Source organism: Castanea sativa, chromosome 3 (genome assembly GCF_040712315.1).
Source record: "Castanea sativa cultivar Marrone di Chiusa Pesio chromosome 3, ASM4071231v1".
Taxonomy (NCBI): Eukaryota; Viridiplantae; Streptophyta; class Magnoliopsida; order Fagales; family Fagaceae; genus Castanea; species Castanea sativa.
Genome location: NC_134015.1, coordinates 35,335,920 through 35,348,491, shown reverse-complemented (window position 1 = coordinate 35,348,491; position 12,572 = coordinate 35,335,920). Strand labels below are relative to the sequence as shown.

General features: G+C 41.7%; 1 protein-coding gene across 1 annotated transcript; it reads left to right on the top strand.

Moving 5' to 3' along the window:
- The first annotated feature begins 8,426 nt into the window (after nucleotides 1-8,426).
- On the top strand, nucleotides 8,427-10,900 carry LOC142628861 (uncharacterized). The gene is made up of 3 exons (XM_075802897.1): nucleotides 8,427-9,104; nucleotides 9,201-9,882; nucleotides 10,647-10,900. The coding sequence occupies exons 1-3, from the start codon at nucleotides 8,427-8,429 to the stop codon at nucleotides 10,898-10,900; spliced, it is 1,614 nt and encodes a 537-aa protein (XP_075659012.1).
- Nucleotides 10,901-12,572: the final 1,672 nt, after the last annotated feature.

The window sequence follows — 12,572 nt, the reverse complement described above, 5'->3', positions numbered from 1 at the left end:
AATTGACATGTAGGGGGAAGGTCCCTTCTAGCATTGCCAAAGGATGACGGGCACACTAATGAGACAACAGGTACTTTCCAGTAACTGCAAAGCTTGATCATGGCCTAAAACTTAAGCGGACACCCTAGGCTCTCAACTACTGAACGTGTGATAATAATCTTTATTCAGCATAACCAACAGAATTTTTGTATATTATTACTTGGCCCGACTGCATTCTAACTAATTGCTCGCGATAGTGAATCAACGCCATGCCGGATGGGCTACTCTTTGGGCTTGGAACCCGCACCCACCTACAGTTATGAGTGAATAACATAAGATAATACCACTTAGTTACTAAGAAGAGTACATTGCATAACACACTGAATATCATGAAAATACTTACTTAAATGCAAGTAGAGCTTTGGGTCATGGGCCATAATCACATCCAGGTGGGGGCTCTATCTTCAGGCACAAGAATGGCAACCTCGCCCATGCCCAATACTAGACCAATTGCAACGCCCCACCAATTGGCGAATGATCTTTATGGCTTGCCTGACACAACTCTCTGTACAACCATGCCAGACAACCATTACCCCAACTATACTGTGGCGGATCAAGAAGGTTCCACAAGAATTCCAAGAACATTGAATGCACCCTATCTCCCGATTTGTCCATGAAAATCTTATCCCCTAGTAGCGCCAAAATATAACACCTAGTATAATGATGTATCTGAATCTCCATTGTATCATGAGGCAGTGGCTCTACAATGCACTCAACAAGGCGGCTGATGAGAATTCTTTGCCCTACCAAAGTTTTTTTGTCATTCGCCGGAACTCCAAAACCAAACAACTCCTCGCACAGTTGGCTCTAATCCCCTATACCAATCGGCCCAACCAAGACCTCACCATCTAAAGGAAGTCCCAAAATGACCTCCACATCTTGTAGGGTGATTGACATCTCACCATGTGGAAGATGGAACCTATGAGTCTCCAGCCGCCATCGCTCAACTAGGGCCGATATTAGGCCATGATCTCTCTCTGGAAGGAGCCCTAAACAATCCTTCTAGCCCCACGAACTTGATAATGTCTATCACTCGATTATCTTGCATCAATATGTTTGCCATCTCCTTAGAGCAACCACGGCACTAAAGTGGGCCCGGGTCCTACAAATTCGATAAAAATTATAGCGGTTGTTAGATTAAAAATTTTCAATTAAAATTTTATATTACAAAAATTTTACAGTTAAAAATCTACTTCCCATTAAGATATCAATTGGACACTTAAGCGGTGGTAGCAATTATGATCATCATTTAAAGTGTCATAAAGAATGACATAATAACAGAGGACAGTCTAGCAGAAATTCATGACAAGGGCATGGTTTATTATTAGGACCATTCAATGTACATGGTCTTTCTAGGCAAATTGCTAGATTACAATTTCAGAGCAAAAGCGTAATTAGGCTAGAATTCTAGGCACATTTACAACTAGCTAATCTATGTGGCTAGGCCTTATTTTTTGTTTTTTAATATTCCAAGTAATAATTATAGATGCTTTTAAGATGGTGAAATTAATTTAGTGTCTACCAAGGCAATTTCCATAAAGAATCTCCAATAAAATACCTATAGTATAAACTGTATATGTACTTTTATAAGTAACAAAACCTAATGGCTGATTAATTTTATGCCACAATTATCAAATATAACATGTTTCAATCTATAAGGTTTTTTTTTTTTTTTTAGAATACTAATTTTAACACACATAGGGAGAGGGGAGAAAGTCTTAAAAAAAATGACAGTGATGTATATCCAAAGTGGCCTAACTCTTGAATACACAACACAGACTTTAAACCTTTTTATCTGTAAAGTTACTTTGAACGTTGAAATTGAAGGAGTTTGATTAAAGTTTGAACCCCACACGTTTGTGTTTTTTTCCAAATTTTTACTTGGGGATGAGAACTTATGTGGGTGTGTGTCATTCTTTAATTTCAGCTAAGTGTTATTAAATTCATTTGGCCTAAATGTTGCTTTCAAGCCAAACAAACTATGACTTGTGTTTTGTTTGCTTCTTGCACACAGTAAAGCATTTCATTCACTCTTCAAAATTTCAATCTTCCTATTCCATTTTCTTGTAAACTTGGGAACTGATTGGTACAATTTATTGTTTATTATCTGTGGGTGTGGCCTTAAGAATAAGAACAACTTCTAAAACCTTCACGATGATTTTAATATCATATAACAAGAAGATCAATTTTCAAGGAGAGAACCCAAAATTACTCATTAAGCAACTTGATTTTCCTATACAGTTTATCAGAAAAGTCTAAACTCGAATAACAAGGTAATTATCTTGATATAAAGAGGATAAAAATATTAAATCAAAGGTACTACTATTTGCCAATTTGACCTTGAAAAATGAAATATAATTGCAAGGAAAAAATTTCATGGTGGTGGAGATTGGAGAAACTAAAGAAAATGATGGCTGACATGATATCTTCAATACAAACACTGCAAAAGATGACATAAAGTTTGTTTCTATAATTAATATATAGGCCCAAAGATTGAAATGGCATAAACTCTTCAAACAATGAAACAGAAATTTGTAAATTGAATACTGTAATAAGTTGGGTTAAAACCCAATGGAAATAGATATGTTCGAGAATTTTTTTCCCCATAACAGTTAGACATGACATGTTGTGACTTAATTAAGCTCTCTATCATACACTAATCATAATAAACTATATATTGATGCTGTAAAAAAAATGTTGTATTTCTAAATTCATTGCTCATGGAAATTAAGAACAGACATAGTCAAAGATTTTATATGGGTTTATTAATAGATATGGTGGCTTTGACTTTGAAAGAACTTGCTAAAAGTCAAACTCGCTTTGTAAAAATTTAAAGCGGTTGTTAGAATTAGATATTTCACCTCCCCATTCCAAATGTCGGTTGATTGATGATTTGTTTGTTGCGTTAGCAATAAAGTATTTTCTGGACCAGGGCGCACGATCCCTAGCTCCTCATCAATCCGAGGCTCCATACTGCAAAGAGTGCTACTGTGAGATCATTAATAGTGTGGGGGCAAATAACTTGTTGTCATTATGTAACACTAGTCATAGTCTGAAAAATAAATAAAAACAAAAAAAGCTTGGCTTTATGTTTTCTGGAAAAAACTTGGCTTTATACGTACACATAATACTATACATATACAAGAGTACCTACCAAATGCAGACTTCTAAGTTCTAACAAGAGGAAAAATAATAACAAAAACAACAACAATAAATGCCAAAATAGAGGCAATTTAGGGATCAGGATAAGCCAAATTCATTACATACAAGGAAAAAAAAAACAAGGACAGTGTATAAGTCATTGTAGGAAATAGGAATAATACATTGTATTAGTCATTGTAGAAAACAGGAATAATAATAGACACTAATTGAGAATCATAAGCAAGCTTCCATCATAACAAACCCAAATATAAATGAAAGCATGAAACGTTTAAAGTTGCCAACATATGTGAAACCCAATGTAGATCCAACTTTTATTTGATTGTGGGATCTGAGCGGTCTAGGGGGGACCACCATGGCTCCTCTCTTCTCAAGAATTCATACATCCCTTATCAATATATGTACAACTATCTCTCAAGCACCGGTTTAGGTTTGGCCTCAATGGGAAAATAAAACAGAGCACCTAACAATATATCTTCATAGACCAAGAACTACAAAAAAAAAAAAAAATATATATATATATATATATATATATATATATATATATATATATATATCAACATGGAACCTAATATGATACGTGTTAAAGGAATTAAGCTTACACTTCAGGCAAAGTCAATAGAGGAGAGACATGCAAAAACAAGGCCAACTCCTCCTCCCAGCATAATCTTAGAAATTAATTTCTATAAATAACCTAGTTATGAAATTATTAGTTATAGATGCTCATTTTTTTTTGAGAACCCAGCAAGAGGAAGAAGCCTAACAACGTGGGCAGAAGAAAGTGGGATAGAAAAGCCATTAAGCCCAAGCGGCAAGAATAATGGATCACTGGTCCATAAAGCAAACAAATGGGCCTTGAAGAAATAAATGATCCTAAAAGGGCTCGAAAAAAGAGGAGTAGCAAACCCGTGGACTGTATGGATGTAGAAAGTGAGAATGGGCCACAGTTGCCACAGTAGGCCCAAAGCAATGTAAGTAAAGAAAGTAAGAGGCAATGGAGAACCCAAAAGCCCCAAGGATGAAGTATAAAGTACTTGGGCCAAGGAAGCCCAAGGAGTTAGTAAAAAGCCCATGGGAAGCACATAATTAGAAAGGGCCAAGGATGCCCAAAAGGAAGTAAGCGGGATGTGGGAGCCCGCAAGTAACGTAGTAAAAGGCCCAATGAGTTTATTGGGCCATCAGAAAGGGATGAACAACAAACCCAAAAAGGCCCAGCAGCCCTGGGTCAAGTAAACATCACGGTAGGAAGTAATGGCAGGGCTAAAAATAGAACATGGAGAATGGCACCAAGGAGGAGAAGCCCATAATCGGGCAAAGCCCAGCAAGCCATAAAGAATGATAAATCAATAAAGCAGCCCACGCTGTAAGAAGTCAAGAACAAACGGAAGAATAGGCAGACGGACCTTTAAACCACGACAAGCGCATGAGTAGCAGGCAGATTTTGGACGAGCATGGAAGTAAGGCACGCGCAAGGCCCAAACACCACCAACCTGTACCCAGCCAGTACAAGAAGTGATGGGTTATGAGTTAGAGGTAAGAGGGCATGGTCTTGAGGTGAGGAGGGGGAAAACCTATTTTTGTGTTTCCTGCTCAGGCTCTTTTGGAGGCAGTGTCCTGCTGGGATGACATACCACCCAAAAGAAGCAAAGCTAAGTTGGAACCACTAGGTGCATGCCATGAGGGATGAAGAGAAAGAGAGTACTTACACCGTGGCAGGTAAGAATGTCACAGCAAGCAAACAAACAAAATAGTCTTCTCTGTCTAGTGAGGTGGAATGGCGCGGCCAGCGCAGGTAAGTGGCGCTGGCTGGGCGACTGACCAATCAGTAATGGTCGAAAATGATGCCCACACCAGACAAAGACGATTAAGGGCTAAAATGGTAAATGCCAGCCGCGGCAGGTATTACATAAGGAGCCCTTACTGTGCACAGGAGAGGAGGACGGCAATAGCAATCTCTAGGAAGAGAATCACCATAGCTAAAAAAGACAACGAAAGATAAAACGAAGAGAAAGGAAGGAACGAATTAAAGAGAGAATAGGAAGAAAAGTAAAAACGGAGAGAAACTGAGTGGCAGGCATGCACCAAATAGGTTGATTCCCTCTCTCCCTCTCCAACCCATGTTCTTTGTTAACGACAAAGGACCTCTCTGAGTACAAGTCATTTAGGCCCGCTCCCTTAAAGCAGTTAATTTCTTCCCTAGAGAGATTATTCGCATTGAGAAGGTGGCTCCCTTCTTGACTTAGACCCAACAACATAACTTGACACGACAGACTGACATTTTCTTTTAATAAGCTTATTACTACTCGTTCTGTGCTTATCCTTTGTTGCTGTTTTATAAAATGAGTATTCCTTATCAAAACCCATTATTTACTCTTGTCTAAATAGTAAAAGAATCTCTATTATTGTCTTTATTGTATCTGTCTACCGTGGCTACTATAACAGCTCTGCCTGCCATGGGCATGTGATAAATATCTTGACAAACGGATGGCATGGTTTGCGCACAAGCAGGATCAAGGAGGGTTGCTATTGGACCGGTCCCAACTCCCTGATCTAGAAAACTTTGGGCCTAGTACAGGAGGAGGCAGCCTAACCCAACATTTGCAAAAAGGCCCACAACATTTAAATTGGCGACTCCACTAGGGAGTTGGGAAGCAAATAGGAACAGAGATCCTCGCAAACAAATGCCGCCAAAATCCAGGACGACGTGAAACATGAGAGCTGTGCCTTCTTAGGCAAAGTCGAGGCCAACCACGCCTCATCAACCTAACCAGGTGAAAGGTGTTAATGGGCCGGGGGCTAGACCCCAACTGCAGGCAAGGAATCCCGCTGACAATGCCAATGCTTTTGTCAAGGTGCTGCAAGCATTGCAACATTCACAACAGCAGATGATGGAGGAAATTCGTCAGCTGAAGACAGAAAAGACGAAGGAGAAAGGGAGCCAGCATGTCCCAAAGTATATAGTAGACAAAGAGGAGACGCCAGTCGAAGGCTTTCCGCAAAATGAAGGATAGCGATACATTACCATGGCCGAGGTAGCGGCTCTCTTGGAGTAGGAGAAGGCCAAAGCACCCAAGGAGAGATTCTACGCACGGAGACCTCCTTATCCATTAAGAGTGCTTAGCAAGTGATACCCTGAAAGGTATGAACCACGTGCTTTCGCGCAATATGACGGTAGGAAGGGAAGTGTTGTTGAGCATGTAAGCAAGTTTATTAATACTCTTGGCCCTTGTGTGGCAAATGAGGACTTATGTCTTCAGGAATTCCCTAAATCACTATGTGACCATGCCTACACTTGATACATCGGTTTAAAACGAGGATCAATCCCAACTTGGGATGACATGGTGGATGTATTTTGCACCAAGTACTTCCACGGAGAAGAAACGGTGACGCTTTCAACTTTGCAAGCTACCAAGCAAAGAAACGGCGAAGATTTAATGGAGTATATCAAGAGGTTTAGAGACATAGCACTTGGTTACTATGACCATTGTGAGGAAAAGACATTGGTGGAGATGTGTATGACGAATATGATCAGGGAATACAGAGCTATTCTGGAAAACTTGGAGATCTCCCAATTGTGCAACTGTTACAGAAGGCCAGAAAAATCACTCAATCAGTAAGGCCAAGTTCTAACAAAAGAACACCTCGCAGGCCATGGCAGCATCCATAGAGGCCCTAGTAAGCATTGCTTCCGGGGCAGGAGTAAAATGCTTGTCAGCAGAAGTTGCAAATGATATAGCTCTCTTACAGGAATCGAGTGAAATCACTTTCAGTAATGAGGATATAGAAGTGGGGTGCCCTGACCACAGGAGGCACTTTTACTTAGCTACATCCATAAATCAGATCCCTATCAAGAGAGTCTTGGTGGATACAGGTGCCTTGGTAAACCTTGTTCCATTAAGCACCTGCAAGCGGCAGGAATTTCAAAAAGAAAGATCCAAGGGTGCCCAATGGAAGTAACTGGATTTGGAGAAAGTGGCGAATATACCGCAGGCCATATTCATCTATGGTTGAAGGTAGGCCCTATAGCCTCTTTAGCCTGGTTCCATGTGGTAAAGATGAAGGTCTCATACCATGTGCTTTTGGGAAGGCCATGGTTGCATAAACACTAGTTGGTACCGTCCACCTACCACCAATGTGTGAAAGGAAGGTTGAATGGTTGGATGATACGTATAGTGGCAAACCTGTCGCCGTTTGAACAAGCAGACGCCCATCTAGTAGAAACCATGTTTTATTATCAATGGACACCATCTAGGGAAAGCTCAGTGTCAAAACCAATAGGCACCTTTGTCCCTAGATGGGAAGACATTCGCGGTGACTCGAAACCTGATTTAAGAGAATTACTATCTCAAAAGAAGAAGAGAAAAGAAGCACCCGTTGTAGAGCCGAATGATACACCACAATGTGTCAGGGTCCAAGGACCTGATGGCAAGATTGTGTATAAACTATGAAGGTGCGCGGGGCCCATGAGTGAAACACAAGCGGGCCTTAGACAAGAGTGACAGCACAAAAGCCTGGTGTGTTGCGTAGCTCAAGAAGGCTCAGAAGAAGAAAGTAATGAAGAGAAAGATAAGGTTACGGTAGATAAGGATGTACAGGTTATAGCAGAAGAGGAGTTAGAGGAAGTCAACCTGGGATCCGACTCACAGGAACCAAGGCCAATCTCAATCAATTTAAAGTTGTCAGAAAAGGAAAACTCAGAATTAATACGGCTATTGAAGGACTACAAAGATGTCTTTGCGTGGGATTATAGTGAAACGCCAGGATTGGATCCTGGGCTAGTAGTGCATACGCTGAATGTGGATCCAGAGGCCAAGCTAGTTGCCCAGCTTGCCAGAATATTCCACACCGAAATAGAAGGACAGATAGTCAAGGAGGTACAGAAGCTGTTAGCCGCAGGATTCATCAAACCCATCCAACACTCACGCTAGTTGTCCAACATAGTGCCAGTAAAGAAGAAGAACGGGCAGATAAGATGTTGCGTAGATTTCAGAAATCTCAACAAGGTCTGCCCGAAAGACGAATTCTCACTGCCAAACATGGACTTATTGATAGATTCTACGGCAGGAAGTGCCACGTTTTCCTTCATGGACGGATTCAGTGGGTACAATCATATTAGAATGGTGCCAAAGGACACAGAGAAAACTGCTTTTAGAACACCTATTGGCAACTTTTACCATACAGTAATGCCATTTGGGTGAAAGAATGCAGGTTCAACTTATCAACGAACAATGACGACTATATTTCATGACATAATGCATCGAGAATTAAAAGACTATGTGGATGACATAGTGGTAAAATCAAAGAAGCAAGAAGAACATGTCCAAGTGTTGAGAAAGGTATTTGAAAGATGTAGAACTTTCAAGCTAAGAATGAACCCTCTCAAGTGCGCATCCAGAGTGTCTTCAGGGAAATTCTTGGGTTTCCTGGTTCACAACAGAGGAATAGACATAGACCCGGCCAAAGCTACAGCCATAGCGACTATGAAGCCTCCAGGCACAGTAAAGGAATTGAAAAGCTTTTTGGGGAAGGTCTCATATATCCGAAGATTCATCCCCGGATTGGCATCCATTACCTCTGCTTTCGGGAAACTGCTCAAAAATGGGCAAAACTTTGAATGGGGAGAAGCACAGCAGGCGGCCTTTAAAAGGCTACAGCAGATTATGATGAACCTCCCTACTATGCAAGCTCCAATCCGCAAGAAGCCACTATTGTTGTACTTTGCCACTAACCAGTACATCGTAGGCGCGTTGGTCACCCAAGAGGATGGAGATGGTATGGAACAACCAGTTTATTACATCAGTCGAGCTCTAAAAGACGTAGAAACCTGTTATCCAAGGGCAGAGAGGACATGCTTGGCTATCGTGTATGCGTCGCAAAAGTTATGTCATTTTTTCTTGGCCTACGAGGTATGGCTGATAACTAAGTCCCACGCCATCAAAGCCTTATTACAACAGCTAGTTCTTTCTGGCAGAATATCTTAGTGGTTGCTACAATTGTCACAGTATGATTTGAAAGCAGGAACACCAAAGGCGGTAAAGAGCCAGGCTATAGCAGATCTGTTGGCACAGTTCCCAAGAGAAGAAGAATTCCAGCTAGATGATGAAGTCCTAGGAGAAGTAGCCGTGACAGAAGAGGTCGAAGAACGGTGGGTAATGAAATTTGATGGGTCTTCTACCACCCAATCAGGGGGAGTAGGAGTAATTATGTATCATGAAGAAGACAAGGTTGTGACATTATCATTCAAATTAGAATTCCCCTGTTCAAAGAACACGGCAGAATATGAAGCCTATCTAACTAGGTTAGACACGGCCCTTGAAATGGGGGTCAAACACTTAAGACTAATAGGAGATTCGAACCTAGTGGTCTACCAGACCAAAGGAAGCTTCTCTTTAAAGGAACCCAGTCTAGCCCCATACAAGGCAATGGCCCAGAAGATGGAGGAAAAGTTTTTGACCTTTGAAATAGAGCACATTCCGAGGAGCGAAAACTGGTTCGTAGATGCGCTGGCCGCGTTAGGCTTACAAATAATCTTCGAAGGGGATAGCACCAAGATAGAAGTCAGCAGAAGGAAAGAATCTATTATCGAAGTATTGAAAGAAAGGTTCCAGGAAGAACAGTGTAAAAAGGATTGGCGGAATCCCATAAGGGAGATCTTGATGAAGAGGAGAGCCTACAGAATCAAAGGTACTAAAAGATTATGCCCTGGTAAGAGGAGAGCTATACTGTAGGATGCTAGGTGGAGTCTTGTCTAGATGTGTAGGGCAAGAGGAGGCTTAGAGAAAGTTGAAGGAAGTGCACGACAAGACGTGCGGATCCTGCGGAGAGATTAACCTTTACCGCAGACTTTAAAGGGTAGGCTTTTATTGGCTAAGTATGGGATGAGACGCAGACCAAGTCCAAGTCCGATATGAGACCTACCAACTTGCGGTAGACAGAGAAGAAAGCTACACGGTGTTCATCAGTGAAGACTGGAGAAAACCGTTCACCTAGTATTTAGCAGAAGGTATCTTGCCACAAAAGCATTACGAGCGATATAAGCTTAAAAGGCTTGCAATACGTTACTTTCTGCACAACGACGTTCTCTTCAAAAAAGGGTATGACGGAGACCCACTACACTGTTTGGGCCCCGAGGAAGCAAAGAGTATGATAAAGGAAGTGCACGCGGGAGAATGTGGGGAGCACCAAGGGAGGAGGAAGTTATACAGATGCCTGCTGCAGATGGGTTATTACTGGCCTGCCATGAAAAGGATATGCAGAATTTGTAAAAAATTGTCACAACTGTCAATTACAAGCCAATTTAATTCACACCCACCCACAGAATCTACACAGTATGGTTACCCCATGGCCATTCCATACTTGGGGGCTTTGTTTGGTAGGGCCAGTTAACCCACTATCACGTAGCTACATATGGATCCTGGTGGCTACAGAGTATTTCACAAAATGAGCAGAGGCAGTGCCATTTCGCAAAGCCATGGGAGGAGTAGTGGCGAACTTCATCAAGGAAAATATAATTGTAAGGTTCGGGGTACCTAATAGAATTATCAGCGACAACGGCACGCTGTTTGTCAACAACGAAGTGAGGAAGATGCTGGAATTCTACCAGGTCAAACACCACCGATCATCACCTTACTACCCACAAGGAAATGGGCAAGCAGAGGCGACAAACAAAACTCTCATAAAGATCATTAGCAAAATGAGTTAAGAGTATACAGGAGGATGGGCAATGCATCTGCCAGAAGCCCTTTGGGCCTACAGAAATTAACCGAAGTCAGCCACAGGATTCTCACCTTTCTCTCTAGTCTACGGAACAGAAGTGATGAGCCTAACGAAAGTAATGACCCCTTCCTTACGGGTTATGCAAATGAAGGAGAAGGAAAAAGAGAAGGAGGTCTTTGCGGCAGAAAGGTATGAGGACTTAGAAGGGCTCGATGAGAAAAGAGAAGAAGTTCAGGAGCGCAACCACAGATATAGACAACGGATGACAGAAGCCTACGGCAAGATGACTAAAGAAAGAGTGTTCGTAGAAGGACAACTTGTGTTGAAGGTGGCAGACTACATCAGGTGAGGCATGGCAGAACCGTCTAAGTTTGCACCAAAATGGGAAGGATCCTTTGTGGTAAGAGAGGCGCACCCTACTGGGTATTACCGTGTGACCCAAATGGATGGTAAAGACTTGATGGATCCCATCAATGGGAAGTGGCTAAAGTGTTATTATGCGTAGAATGAGGAAGAACGAGAGGTCACGAAATCACCCTTTCCTTTTTTTTTTTTTAATGAGTCTTATGTTTCCCTTTTATTTTATTTTCAAGTGACTATGTCACAAGACAAAGAATTGTAACCTGCTTTCATGAAATATACAATGAAAGTTACCAAGCATTATAAAACATTCTATGCCATAGCAGTAGCCAAAAAAAGAAAAAGAAAAAAGGAAACAGTAACCAAGTGTAGCATCTTATAGTTAAAAAACCCAAACTGTGGCAAACTTGCCAAATGAGTGCTAAAAAAAGAAAAAAAGAAAAAGAGGGGAAATATAAAAGGTACTAGATAAAAAAGGAAGGGAACTACATAATCATCAACGAAGTCCAAAGATAAGGGTCTGGTCTCCACAACGGCTGTAACCACCAATGCTGGAAAGAAGGCGCTCACGACGACCCTCTAAGTCTACCACTTCCTTCTTCAAAATTTCAAGGCGTGTGTCAAGGGCATCAATGGCAGGCTGAACCTTCCTCATAAAAAAGGCACGAGCAATCTCACGAAGATGGTCCAGGATGAACTCCACAGCAAACCCCACACTAATAAGCTCCTGGATCGCGACCCTCCACTACAGGATCCTCTCGGTAGAAACGATGTCAACAAAATTATGCTTAATATCATTCATCACGCTCCCTAGCAGCTTCAAAAAGTGCTCCCTAGTAAAATGACCATATCGAAATCCTTGCATAAAGTCGCCGCGGCTGCTGTAAATTGCCACGAGGTGAGAAGTGCAATCCTCAAGTATCCTAAAGCCGTGAAAGTCGACATAGGGAGGCCCGAAACCCTAGAAATCTGTAGGATCGAGGTCATTGACCTCGTGTTGGTCGAAGCGGGCAAAGAAGGCTGTAGCCTCACTCGCCGGATCCGGCACTGTGGCAGAACTACTACCCACCTCAAACTTAGAAGGAACGATGGGAAGCGGACCTGGCAGAAGGTGTAAAGAGTGGAATAAGAAAACAAGAGGCAAGCAAATTGTAATTCATAGAGAATGGGTGAGGAAGAAAAGAGGAAAAGAGGAAAAGAGGAACTCACCAGGGCCTGTAAGAATAGGTGCTGTGGGAACGATAGAAATAGGTGCTACAGGTGTGGCAGGGGAAGTGGTTGTAGGCATATCTTTGTCT

Coding starts and splice junctions, on each gene's coding strand:
- LOC142628861 (XM_075802897.1), top strand. CDS start 8,427: ATGACGACTATATTTCATGACATAATGCATCGAGAATTAAAAGACTAT. Junction 9,105..9,200: donor ATTTTTTCTTGGCCTACGAG/GTATGGCTGATA, acceptor CAATTGTCACAG/TATGATTTGAAAGCAGGAAC. Junction 9,883..10,646: donor GAGAGCCTACAGAATCAAAG/GTACTAAAAGAT, acceptor CAAAATGAGCAG/AGGCAGTGCCATTTCGCAAA.